The sequence below is a fragment of the Coffea eugenioides genome, chromosome 8, assembly GCF_003713205.1.
Source record: "Coffea eugenioides isolate CCC68of chromosome 8, Ceug_1.0, whole genome shotgun sequence".
Taxonomy (NCBI): Eukaryota; Viridiplantae; Streptophyta; class Magnoliopsida; order Gentianales; family Rubiaceae; genus Coffea; species Coffea eugenioides.
The window spans coordinates 41,364,419-41,378,776 of NC_040042.1; the positions used below are offsets into that span (position 1 = coordinate 41,364,419).

The window sequence follows — 14,358 nt, forward strand, 5'->3', positions numbered from 1 at the left end:
AGGAGTTGGCAAATATTATTATCTGTCTCTGTCTCTCTCTTTCTGTTTTTTTTTTTTTAAAAAAAAAAAAAAAAAAAGTCTCTGGAGTGTTTTATTCGTTCGGATGAAGAGATGAGATGGAAAATCTTTTTCTTTTGGGTGCTACTTGAGGAAGGTGAAGATTCCAGAGTTTTGTGTGGGGGATAATTTTGAGCAATGATGGTGATGTGCAGAATTGGTCAGGGGAGGATGGAGAGTGAAGAGTAGCGGTGGATTTTTGAGTGAGTAGGGGCAATTTTGTCACAAACATATATAAAATATTTATTAGTGAGGCTCGAGCCAAATTTAGAGTGTAAGGTATCGTTTTATTTTTTTTTTTTTTTTTTTTGGTCACAAACATTAATAAGTTTTATGATGAATGAATTATTAAACATTTTCAGATTGCTTTCTGCTTAAAAAATAGGGACTTCATTACGCAGAACAAAATAGATATAGGAGCAAAGCCAAACTCAAGGGAAAAAAGTTATACAGATGATTACAAACATAATCATATATATATATATATTTATGCTATGCTTCCAATTCCATGAGACAGAGCACATTGGTTACCCATATTCCCCTCTCATGCTGTCACATAAGCATTTTGCTGCAGTATAAACTAACACACACACACAAACGCAATGATGCAGCAAGACTAGAAAAATACAGCCATATGACAATTGTCATTATCTAAATATAGAGCACCTAGGCTTTTCGGTAGAGATATGATATGCTTCTCTGAGGATTATTTACAAGGAAGCAAATCCAATGAAAAGCAAGTAGGCTATTTTACAATCATAATTGATCATATGTGCAAGCAAAAATATGCTGTCACATTCTAGGTAATTTTGTTATCAATTTCTGAAACAATCATCATGCACTGAATCCCCGGCGGAGGGAGCTCCATGAATTGGATGGAAGGCTGACACAGGCTTGGGCTGCCGCCTCAGCCATCTGATCTTTTTTAATCCCAGCGTTGCAGATATTCGCAATGGATCGCATGTGTTTCATTCCATATTGGGATAGTGAACCACAATATGTCTCAAATGTTCTGACCTGCACGATAACAAGAGCACTTGAATGTATAAGATAAGGTTATTACAGGGTGAAATATGTTGCAAAACCTTGCCAAAAACTGGAGTTGTAAACACTTAGCAATACAGTTCCCCTAGCTAAAGGAAATACAGAAAAGAAAAACCTAAAACAACGATCCCTGCAAATTATGTCAATAACTGTAATTGGTGTTATTAAGTATGTGTGTTGCTTGGGGATTTCAGAATCTATTTGATAGAAATGGATATAAAAGTTTACCAAAGATTTTAGGCAGTCCCAGTCATCAGCAAGAGGATGGCCGGCTGGCCGGACAGAGTTCAGTATCTCAGAACCTTTCTCAATTCCAAACAAAAGCTTTCCAATTAGTTTCACGCTATTGTCAATATGCATTCTGTGTGACATAGCTTCAACAACCTGCTTCTGAGCTTCAACTTTCCTCGCAGAGCCTTCAGGAGCCTTGCGGAACTACAAGCATGAAAAAGTAAACAGCAAAGTCAGCCACATCTTGGGAAGGAATTTAAGCTTTTGCACTATTATCTCCCCCTCATTACGAAAGGGGATCATTCTAATTCACCCAGTTGAGGATTTCTGGCCTGTTCTCATGAAACAAAAAATTACTAGTATAATTTTGGCTAGTTCTCTTGTTTACCCTACAATAATACAACATGAGCACATTCTTAATTAATACCCTGTTCTAACCAACAATGTTTATACTAATCAGCACTTAGTTCTATCAAACTAGGGAGCAAATAAATCTCCAAGAAACACTTTTCGTTCCTGCATAGCAGTGGAGCCAAATGTCTTAACTTCTTTTCAATCTACCATGGGCTGAGTGGCAGATTTACCCTTGTCCTGCTCCACATCACTGTTATAACTCATAAACTAAAACTTGGACATCACAAGAAAAGCATCAAAATAACTCAATGCACTACAAGGAAGCTGTAATACCTTGTCCCAGAAATGCAACAGATCAGCGTCACGTTGATTAACAGCTTTTGAAGATGGCCGTAGGGAATTTTCATCCACAAAAGTGTAATTATCATTTGCAGGGTTGGTACCCATGTAGAGGAAAAGATCCTCGAAACTCAGCTTTAGGTCACCATATTGCATAACATGGGAGCCATAAGCTGAATTACTGCTTGAGGTTCTCTTTTTAACCTGCCAATTTCAAGCATTTTGAAATCACAAGATGGTACTTGCTAATTGTTTTGAGTAATGAAACATAAAATGTTCCTTTCAATGTAATTTAAAATGAGGAACAAGCCCTTACCAGGTGATATTGCTGCTTCAGAGTTTCAGTGTGCAAATTGTGTATCTCGCTGTAGAAGGAAAAACTATTATGATGAGCACCAAAAACAAACAAAGAAAACAGAAATCATGTAGACCACTTTGTTTGTTAGAGAGTAAAAAATACCCAATAACTATATTCAAATGTTACACCTCCAATTCAAGTCCATATATTGTATTCAATTGCGGCTCATTGGCACTTTTCTTCATCATACTAGTGATATGTAAAAGACAGTATCATGATCACACCAACATGAAACCTTTAAAAGATTAGCATTTAAAACAAGTATATCTCCAGATTAATATCTGACATCACAGTTAATAATATGCACAAGTGGCTAGGATATTTCAATACCAGTCAAACATACCTGTCTTCCATCCAAGCAACGCTATACAAGTCACCCAAGCAGGTCTCATATTCTGGGGGAGGGCTAGGATACTCTCCAGGGCAATAGGTCCCCCAGCTACTTTCCTCAGCATTTGATGCTGTGGTAGCATATATATTTAGATCTTCAGGAAGAAGTCCCTCAAATATACTTCCTGACTCGCAAGCTTCTAGGTAGAAAACCTAGATATTGATAACAGTATCCAACACATTTTTTTAGACTTCAGTAACCATCTATGCACTCTCTCTGAGCATGGGATAATTCACAAGGAAATGTAAAAAGGAAAGAATATATACCAGACTTTTATATGTGCCAGAAGCATGCTTCTTTTTCAAGACTTCATTCAGATCGTCTGCATAGAGATAAGGACCCGACGGCGTCCCTGATTGCATGCCAAAATAAAAGTAAATATCCTAAAGTCCAAGTTATTGATCCATGGCATGATTTTAAATGACCACAATGTTATCAATTAAAAAAAAATCCTACAGTCCAAGTTATTGATCAACGACACAGCATTAAGTGACAAAAATATAATCAACCAAAATTTTTTTGGAGTTTAAACTTCAACTTTATGTAGATAATGTAGATTTCACTATTTTTCTTTCAGATGATGGACATATGCTTTGACCGTACATAGGATTCAAATTCCAACATAATAAAGGAAACAAACAAGTAGACCAGCCAACACAAAGGAAAAGTATTGCAAATCTATCATTTCAAAGCCTAAAATTATAAATTAGAACTGTATTATAGGACATGAAATATAAAAATTAGTTTTTGACCATCCCACAAATTTCCCCAGGTACGCAAAATTTGGGATAGAAGAAAAGGTTTATGCAAAAGGAACGATGTATTAAAGGAATACAATTTTCCCAAGCTACAACCAAAAATCATAGGTACGTCTCTTATTTTGAAATGGAGAGGCTTCCTATCTGCCGGGGTTTCTTTTTCTTTTTTTTTTCCCCTTCCTATAATAGGTCAAGTACCATCATAGAATGGTGCTTAAGGACCAATCTCTAGTAAGGAGAGCATAAGTGGCAGATGCAGCTTTCTGATTAGCAAAACTAGAATGTGACCCATTTTTGGGAATTTAGACAGTCGAAAAGAACATCATCACAAAATGATTTAAGGGATGAGTTAACTGCCAATAAGAAGAGATCTTAAAGGTAATTACCAAGAACCCCAGGACCACCATGATCTGTATAGTAGATAAATATATGATCATTTGGACCACTGTCCACAACCTTGCCACTACCCCCAGTAATTGCAGTTTTGTCCCCCAGGATAGCAGCTAAAAAGTTTTTGGCATGAACATCATCTCCAGTATAGTCCTGCCACACATGGGTGCATCAAGTCTCAATAGAAAATATTAGAATTCTACAAGAAATTCATTCTTCAGGAAGAAGAAGAAGAAGAAGAAGAAACCTTTGGTACTCCTTGATAGACATCATCACCATGAGGGCTGTTAATGATAACTCCAGGCCTAGGGTTCTCTTCATTGTAAGCAATATCATCGTACATGAAGACAACAATATTTTCATCCTTAAGACCTCCCCTCTTCAGGATTTGATAGGCATGACAAACATCAGCCTAGATCAAAGAACCATCAAATCGTTAAAATGCTAACTAAGAAAAACAAGAAAATAACTCGTATCCTCTATAAAGATGTGGTCAAGACAACATTACAGCAGGAATTATTAAGCAAGAGTTGTACTTATGAACACCAACATTGCACTTCATGAACAGATAGACTACATTAAAGACCATAGTATCAATAAACACAATTGTACATATTTCAGTGTCATGGTATGCGAGTGTCCTAAACAGAAATTAACAATCTTCCTTTTTCAACAAATTGTCAACCATAACAACTATAGTACCAAAGTTCTTCACAGATCCAGAACAAAAAATTCTAATTTATTAGCTGAAAGAAGTAATTAAACAATTCCATGGCGGTAAAAATCACAAAAGCCTCGAGTCTCCAAGAGTGGAATCCCATGTTTGAAAAAGAAACCTAGCCACCTTAGCCATGCATGTTTAGAGTAGAAATAGGAATTTCCTCTTCCAGATTCACTAACACAATAAGACAAAATCACAGCATCTCAAATCAATTAGTTCTTCCAGCCAAAAACAAACATGTAGCGCGCATAAGCAATTAGAGATTCTTAACGTTGTAGAAAACAGGTATGCAGCCCCAATATTGTCTGTTGGCCCAAAAAACGAACTAACAGTGGTAAAGATTTAGACAGAAAGTTTAACAGAAGCCTTTACTTTTTCAGATATCCAAACAATAATTACTCTTCAACAGCCAAAACTGGAGCTTTCCTTGTCTTAGATTCTAAAACGTGGATACTATATCCTACACTGCCAGTATTACCCTGTGCTGAAAACCTCGGTTATATAGCCCAAAATCATTTGTCCCCCTTCTATGGAACATAACTCAATAAGGCTTAGATACAGGACATCAAGACTGAGCTGAGCAACCAAAAAGAAAAAAATTCCCACACTTAAGAAAGGCAGCTTCACTCCTTAAAAGCCTTTAACAGTAATCAAGTTAATATTATATACCACGTAATTCAGTTCCTAATCAGATGAAAGATGAAAACTTTTTGTCTCAGCTGACAATGTCACAAGGATTTAATTATCCTTAACCATTCTCAGCTGTAGCTAAAATCATGAAACTATGAAGCCTTCCAATTTATCTGGAACCCAAATTCTTAATCCAAATAATCCTTTAAAAAAATCCGTTCTTGTTTTTTTGTTAAGGGGAAAAAAACGTTGCTCTGCAGCTCGATCATCAGGAGTATACTTCAAAAAAAAAAACAATCTTACGACAAATAAACTTAATGGAGAAAAATTCAGCAAAATAAAACAATTCGTCAAAAGTACAGATTTGATCACCTGGTGGCGGTAATTCCAGTAACCGTTGGATCCGGCAATCAGAACAGCCCATCTGGTCCCCACTGAGTCGCCACCGGCGTCGCTCCTCTCCTTGGGATGGAAAAAATCGGCAATTTCCGACGGTAACTTTAGGAAGTTATCACGAGCCTCAGCAACGGCGATGATCGAAAGTGCAAGGAGGAGCAAGGCAGCGGTAGCGTACCGCATCATTTTGGATTGCTGTCTCTGGTTATGGAAAGAGAGGTGAAGTTAGGTATAGAAAATTCGAAGTTGGGATTGCCATATGGCATACCCTCCATATTTATAGACATAATCTTAATTTCAATTTGCCCCTTCCAAAGATGTCAATTATCACTCTGCTTTTACCAAAAATTAGTTGTCTTTATCCATACCCTTCAACATTTTTATAATAATTTTTTGCTCAAGAGAACAATTAAAAATGATTTTTCCTTTTTAAAGGTAAGTGTTTCTTAGACTACTTTAGAAATAGGAATTTTAATGGCCCTTATTACTTTAGAAACGACAAAGATATTTACTTGCACATGCTTTTTATGTTCTAATTGTGAATCTTATACATTTTTCAATTCATGTGTTGAACACTTTAGAAATGTAAAGTTAAAGACAAAAAACTTATAAACGCAAAGTGGAGTAATATTTGTTAACGTGTGCATTAACACGTGATTAGATCAGTGTATGATTTAGGCCTTGTTTGGCAGACAAATTTTTTGCTAAATTTGTCTATTACAAGTTTTTTAAAAACTTTAGTTACAGTAATCTCAAAAAACTTTTCAAAATTTTTAAACTATATATTTTAAAATATTTTTTAAAAAAAATACATTTTAAAAACTTCTACAGTAAGTAAGTTACAATAAAATTTTAGACAAACACCTAAAAACTCACTTGCTAAACGGGACCTTAGATATATGAATAAGTGTTTATTAAACACTAGTTAAAAAATCCCATTTAATTACAATTAGTTACGATAATATAAGATCATGGTCCAATTATCATGAAAGAAGATGCGGAGCCACAATTAGAATAGCTCTGAGTTTGAGGAGCTAAATTGGGATTTGCCCATGAATGGGAACATATTTTCCCTACTGCTCGGAGTCCAGGTCTGACCTGCAATCTGATCGGAGATTCTCCGGATTCTTGATAGATACTTACGTGGAAGCTTCTAGTCCGTCGGTCGGTAAATTCTAAATACTGGAGTAGTTGCTTAAAATTCGGGGCAGCCTCAGTGGACCCTGCAGGGCGGTGATAGATTGGTTACTTGCTGAGCTGAAAAACCAAACCAACATGACAGGTTGTGGGCACTTTTCTAAGCCGTCGTTGTCCCCTGGGGTCTGGGGAGGGACAATTGCGGCGTGACCCTTTCCTTCCTTCCTGCAGAAGTACGAATCATTCCTGAAGAATGGGCAAATGGGGAATTTACACATATACCAATCAGTCAAAAGTCAAAGAAAAGTGTACCAAGAAAAATGGATGGAATTAGGATGCAGCTAATCTTCTGATTTGAGAAAATGATAGAGGGGCTGCTGCTTCTGGGAAAGTACACTGTCCCTACTGTATACTGGCTGCTGGGCGATCTACTCATTTGATAACCTCGTTCAACTACCGGAATCTTTTTTCTAAATCGCCAACCTCGTTTAACTACCCGAATCTTTTTTCTAAATCAGAATGGATGTAATAAAGGCCGCAAACTTATTAGACTAGTCTTGGCTATTAATTTTTTTTCTTCAAATTTCTCGTTATTTTATCTCCTCATCTTTATATCTCTGTTTGGATTTGACTATTTTTTAAAAATAAGTTTTTCAACTCCTATGTTACATTTGCACATAAACAAAATAAATTTAAAAATACATAATCCATACAATATTTCAAATACAATATATTATAAGTCCGTTTGGATTGACCATTTTTTTGAAAAACAAGTTTTTCAAATACAATGTTACAGTAATATACAAATAAAAATAATTCAAAAAACATCTCATTCATGCAATATATTAAATATTTCAAAAAATATTTATAGTAAAAGTTTTTTATATTCATTGCAATAGTAAAATTTTTTAAAAACACTCCCAAAAATACTTAATACAAACGAAGTAAAACCAACCATTTCTATCTCCTTCCCTCTCCACCATATACCACCACCCACCACCAGTCCCCTCCTCTACCACTACCGCCACTTCTTCCTCTCTCCATCTGTTCTCCTCTCTCCTGTCTCTCCTTTTTTCTCCCTTTCTCTCCTAATTTGTGATTTGATTATGATCGAAGAAGGTAGGAAAGAGAAAAGGGGTCAAGCAGGGAGGAGGGGAGAGAAAAGAGGAGGGAAGAAGAGGAAGAAGGGGAAAAGAGGAAAAGAAAATAGAAGGAAAGAAGAATGAGGGAAGGAATGGGAAAGGGATGAGAAAAGGAGGAGAAAACAGTGATGACGGTGGAAGGGGTGGTAGGTGATAGTGATAGGTGGTTTTTTTATTTTCAAAAAATGCTAGTAAAATTTCAATTTTAAAATCACCCCAATAAACAACTATAATAAAACTTAATCCATACGAAGTCTTAGGTATTTTCACCCCAATTTTTAGACGCTTTAATGGGTCTTTAAAATTCTATATAATATAAAATAGGAAAAATCGTTCAAAACATCACTTACATTTTGTTTACTTTTAAAATGATAATTTTATGTCCCTTACAAAATTAAATCAGTAAAATTTAGTCCAAAGCTAGATTTTTAACCACTTTTTACATTGAATCCAACACATGATCCACACATGATTATTTTTTTAGGGGCAAAAAGGATAGATCTCAGTTATAATTAAACAAATGACCCAATTTATATTCATTTTTCCCCTAAAAAGTGATATCTAACCCAAACTATATTCACTTTTTTTCCTAAAAAGGTGAAATTTGATTCAATCCATATTCATTTTTGCTATTAAAAAGTAAGATTTGACCTTTTGTGTATAAAAAAATGACTGCATGTGGATTACGTAGTGATTTCAACTTTCAAGCCAAAAAAGTGGTCAAACATTTAGGTTCGGATCAAATTTTATTAACTTGAATTTATAAAGGCATCAAATTAACATTTTAAAAGTAAAGGATGAAAAAATATATTTGATGGAATGTGAGAAACGTTTTAAATAATTTTTCCTATAAAATAACATTAAAAAAAGTTTAATATATATTCTAACTCCCAAAGTTATGCTACTAGAATCTGCCTTTTTTTTTTACACAAAAATTTTACGATTTTAACAAATATTTCATTTACATATTTTTTTAGTCATCTTTTTTAACATATATATATTACATCCTAAAAAGTGTACATATACATCACATCCTAATAAGTGTTACAGTAATTTTTTTAAAAAAAAACTATGAGAAAAATTATAACCCAAGCAACCTTGATGTTTCAGAAACTCTCAAGCATGCGCCATTGATTATTCTTCACTAGAGAAACATCTGTGCATCTTTTTTCCTATATACGCAATCTACTAACTACAACCAAATTTACCTAAACAGAATGAATGCAAGTTTTTTCCCTAGAGAAAGAAATGAGAATTCCTTCAAGTTTAATCCTGTTCTTAATCTAGACAGCACTTAACCATGCATTCACAAAAAGAAAGGCAACCAATAACAAGAATAAATATATAATTAAATTGTCATTTCGTTCTCTGTTCATTACATTGACATCTTTGAATCACCTCTTGCTCCTGTTCAAAACAAACAATAATAAAACCCTATATCTTGATTTTTTATTTTTATTTTTTTGTCATCACAGGGAGTATCCCTTGCGAACTAATTTCTCTGTGTCTGTGCATCTGCCCCAAGATACACAAAACGGTAGAAGGAATCGAACCGCGATCACACGGTGTCAGGGCCTAATGAGCCCAGCCCAGCCCAGCCAGCCCGACCCGACCCGAGTGGCTAAACCCTGTATCTTGATCGAGTGAAGAATAATTGAATGGAATCTTTTGCTAGTATCTCTGAGCAAAGGACAAAAAATGAATAAGATTGCTGAAATCAGCAAGTTGGAAGTCTCATCCTGATTGAGTGAAGGATACTTGAATGGAATCTTTCAGTATCTGTGAGCAGAGGACGAAAGTGAATGAGAACGACAATAAAGTCATTGATGACGATTCACATGAGTGGAACATGCGTTTCCTTTCACAAACACGTAAGCAGGACTATGACCGCTCCATTTCTTGCTCGAAACATTTTCAGACAACCATTCTGCTACGCCACAGACTTCCCATCTCAATAATTCAAAGTTCCTGTGCATTTTCTTGCGTAGCCAACTGGCCATCAACTTGCAGAAAAAGCTTCAATTATTATTGGAAGAAACACATCGCCTCAGTTTTCAATCAATTGCAGCTGCTTCAGATATCCATCCAGCACTGAATCGTGATGCAGCAGCTTTCCTGATAAATACGAATGGTTGGAAAATCATCATTTTCTTTCGCTTCATTAGTGGCGTTAGGTGTTCGTGAGTTTGATATTTGTCACGCATAAGAGTTCAAATCAAAATTTTTGAGTGAATATTGGGTTCTGATTTATGTGATCAAGGCCTAATTTGGAGGAAGAGATTTTTGCCCCTAATATTTGCCAATTTATTTGACTCAAAATATTTTCTCCCTTGTCGTTGCCATTTTGTCTGACGCCAACAATCTACATTTTGTTGCCGTAAATGTTACTTTGGTGAGTTTTTTCTTTTTTTCTTATCGCGTCCAACTGTGAAATTGCAAATATGTGCTTCATATTCTTTGAATCCAATTCTTGTTTAGAGTAGAGGAATTTTTTTTTTTAATCATCACAGGAAGTATCTCGTTCGGACTAATCTCTCTGTGCCTGTGCATTCGTTCCCCAAAATACACAAGACGGTAGAAAAAGTCGAATCCTGATCACATGATACCGAGACCTAACGAGACAATCCCAACACCAGGCGAGCCGACCTCGGGGGCGGGCGGGCAGGAGGGATTTAGAAAGTTGCTTCTTACACGAAAAAAAATGGTAATTGAAGAGTGATGGCTGATGATAAAGATTCTTGAATCTCGTTTCCATCCTGCTTCTCGTTGTCATCGTATTGGTACCCAAAGTCCAACTTTGGTCCCTACAAGTGGAATGAATCTTGTTTTTCACATCATGCTGCTGTGTAAATTATTTTTACTTTTTCTTGGGCTAAAGCAATAGTTTTTATTTTTCGTTCTATTATTGGTGGCAGTAAAAATGCAAATTGTTCATTTGTGGGGGATCCACGGGATCCAGGAAAGATACGAAGAAATGGTGTCACGGGGGGGTTCGTTAGAAAATCTGAAGGCGGCGGCCAAAGGGCCCAAGAATATTAGTGACTGCTGTCGTCAAAGGCACTGCAGGAAAAGCTGTTATGTTTCTCAATCAAAGATCATACAGTTGTGTTTGTTTGTCCATCATTTATTTCCCAGTTGCCGTCTCCCATCGTACTTCCCTCTCTCATTAGTTGGCGGACGAAGGAAATTTGTTTTGATTTGGTTACCTCTTTCTACCTTTTTTTTTTTTTTTTTTTAAGTTTAAGGGTGATTTCAAATCTGATAAAAAGAAACAGAGAAAAGGAAAAGTTGAAAGTGGAATCATAGAACTCAAAAAGTAACTTAAAGTTGAATGTTCCTTAATCTTGGGAACACCCGTCTTTTCTATTTTATAATCTAATTTAACAGTTAATGTTAATAAGTTCAGACTTTAATACCCTCAAACGAACGTGTTTGATAAATAAAAATTAAATATTTTTATTTTAATCTTAATTTCACGTATTAGACTGTATGATAAAATTATATTTAGTGTTTATATTCAAATAATAAATTTTACACCATAAAACCAGAAACCTCAAATGATGTTGGGACTTCGGTCGCTCACGGGATAACTCTTAAGGAATCCAGGATGACACAGATTAAATCTTATCCCTGTGAGCTATGAATGCCAATCTTATCCCTATGAGCTATGAATGCCAATTTTGAGTCCAACTATTATGGTGCGACATAGACTCCTCGTCTCAATAATTCAAAGTTCCGATATTTTTTTTTAGTAGTCATATCAATAATTCAAAGTCGATATTTTCTCGAGTAGCCATCAGCTAGCTAGCTGAAACCATTACTCCTGAACACGTTGCCTGAGTCCAAGCAATTGCAATTTCATATGGTCAAGCATTGAATGGCGAGGTAGCAGCTTTCGTCCTAAATGCAAATGCTTGAATTTCATTTTCTTCCACCTTATACATGGTGATTCACAAATAGGATACTTGTCCTACATCAGTTTGAAGGAGAAGAAATAGTGCTTAATGCATAGATATGGGATGAGTTTTTGAGCCAATGTTAATTTACAATTTATATGTTGAGCCTCTTTAGCAGGTGAGATTCTTTTTTAATAGCTGCCATTTTATTGTGCCAAAAAATTTTCTCCAAAGAGCAAGAGTTGACATTTTATTTGATATAAACAAAAAACCCAGATTTTTTATTGTAAGTAGTGTTTGAAGAGTTGTTTATTGCGTCCAACTGTTGAATTCTAAATATATGGTGATATAATAAATAGAAAAAATGACCATTTTAGTCTCTTATCTTCAAAATTTTGATCAATTTAGTTTCTAATCTATCACCGCGACCATTTTAATCCATTGTCTTTACTATAACAAATCAATCTAGGCTGCTGCCTTGTTTGGATTGCCGTTTTCTGCCGGAAAATTACGTCGTTTTCCGTGATCACATTTCTCTATTATCTTTTTTCCTCACATACGTCAAATCGCTACATTAAATTTTCAACAAAAAAATGATGGAAAATGCAATCCAAACACAATATAAATTTCTAATGGAATTAGTCTTATGCACAATATGTGCACCATTGAAAATTACCATTTTGCTCCGTTATTGTTAGAGTCATGTCCAATTTTGTCCCTTATGTGTCACCCAATAACCATCGGTATGCGCGTATCTTTATTTTTTAATTGTCATTCTTTTTTTTTTTTTTTTGAATTTCATAGGTAGACTTATGGTGCATGGAACTGGTTACATTAGGGTTTTCCAATTTCTCATTAGAAGTCCTAGATTTACTTTGTTTTGTGAGGATAAAGTTTAAATTGTTGTGCAAAGATACAATTGGGCACAGCTTTGACGATAATGGATCATTTTTAATGGTGCACATACATTCCATGTGACTAAGTCCATTACAAATTTTTAATTTTCTGTTTAAGATCATAGATTGACTTTTTTGTTAAAAGTTAAGGGATTAGAATAGTCATAATGATAAATAAGAAATTAAATTGGCTAAGACCCCATCGTAAATGTTATTATTATACTTCGTAGTCTTTTTGTCGCCATTGTATTTGTGACCCAAAAGCGTGGAAAGCTTTTTCTTACATGACAAATTGTACTAAATATTTAGCGTGATGATAAGGATGCCTGAATCCCATCTAATGACGTTTGCATCCACTTTCTTGTTGTCAACTTGTTATTTATACGCAAAGTCCACCTTCGGTTGCCACAAGGGGAATCTTGTTTCTTACGTTACGTCATGCTAGTATAAGTATTTGAGTCACAAGAAACTAAAATGGAATTGTAACTTTTTTCTTGGGCTAAAGAAAAGGTTTATTTATTTTGCATATATTTTAATCGGATTTCTTGTTCCCGACCAACATAAAAACATTAAACAAGCAAATGGTGCATTTCTGGGGCGATTTTTGGATAGCTCATCTCTTCCTTCTGCGTATGTTTATTTCGTTTATTTATTTTCCGGTTGGATCTACCTCCGTCCCTCATTGCAAGCCTTTTTAGTCATAGCGATAAAAATACACCCATACTTCAGCCATTGGCATGGAAGGATACGTGTTTTTTTTTTTTTTTTTTTGTCTTATCTCTTTCTACTATTTTTTTTTTTGAGTTCAAAAAAAGACTTTAAACTTTTTTTCTCGTATGCGAGGGGTGGAATTTAAGAAATAGAGAAGGAAAAAAAATTTAAATTCAGAATCTCTACGTTTTAGAATCTCAACTTTAATGGCTAAATTAGTGCTACTTTTACAACAATTTCAAACTTTACAAAAGAGACAGAAAGAAAAAAGGGAAAAATTTGAGAGCCAAACGAAGAAACTCACACTAACTTGACTAATGTTCCTTGGATGATGATCTTTCTACTAAACTAACCACCTGCATTTGCACGAATTACACTATAAAACAAGTAAGCTCAAGACGTTGCTGGGATTCGTGACTTGAGCGTTGGGGTGACCTAAGCAGTCTAAATCACATCATTTATAAAAAGCGAGTTTAGATTACGACATTCTTAAACGACAAATACAAACATAAAAATTCCTAAGATTAAAGAGGTGTATTACGCATCAGTTTATTTCTGTCGTTTAAATCGTGTGTTGTTTAGTATGGGATTTTCCTATATTTTATTCCTGGGAACTCTCAGTATCATCTATGAATTGTATTCAACTTTGAAGTGACAATTTGCTTGAAGGAAAAACGGGTTAATTTCATTTTGTATCCTTTAACTATATTCAAATTCTCAATTTGGTTTCTAAACTTTAAAATAGGACACTTTGGTCCCTATATTATAAAATTTGTTGTACTTTAATTCTTAAAATATAGTACTTGTCCATTTTAGTCCTTAAAGTATAAAATTTACCCCAATTTAGTCCCTAACGTATATCCGTTTAAGCATAAAATCTATCTCACTTCCTTCATGATTTTACTTA

The 14,358-nt window shown here is 35.0% G+C and overlaps 1 protein-coding gene across 1 annotated transcript; it reads right to left on the reverse strand.

The window, feature by feature from the left end:
• Positions 1-511: 511 nt before the first annotated feature.
• Positions 512-5,922, reverse strand: LOC113779012 (vacuolar-processing enzyme-like). The gene is made up of 9 exons (XM_027324410.1): positions 5,646-5,922; positions 4,170-4,334; positions 3,919-4,075; positions 3,041-3,126; positions 2,727-2,926; positions 2,342-2,390; positions 2,020-2,229; positions 1,330-1,536; positions 512-1,074 (listed from the first exon to the last, which is right to left on the reverse strand). Exons 1-9 carry the CDS (start codon positions 5,853-5,855, stop codon positions 892-894), a joined length of 1,467 nt encoding a protein of 488 aa, XP_027180211.1. The 5' UTR covers positions 5,856-5,922; the 3' UTR covers positions 512-891.
• Positions 5,923-14,358: the final 8,436 nt, after the last annotated feature.

What these genes read in the sequence shown, in the direction of transcription:
- LOC113779012 (XM_027324410.1), bottom strand. Translation starts at nt 5,855, where the DNA reads ATGATGCGGTACGCTACCGCTGCCTTGCTCCTCCTTGCACTTTCGATC. An exon ending in TGGTGGTCCTGGGGTTCTTG is followed by an intron (nt 3,127 to 3,918) that starts GTAATTACCTTT and finishes GCATGCAATCAG; the next exon opens with GGACGCCGTCGGGTCCTTAT. An exon ending in TGAAGCAGCAATATCACCTG is followed by an intron (nt 2,230 to 2,341) that starts GTAAGGGCTTGT and finishes TGAAATTGGCAG; the next exon opens with GTTAAAAAGAGAACCTCAAG.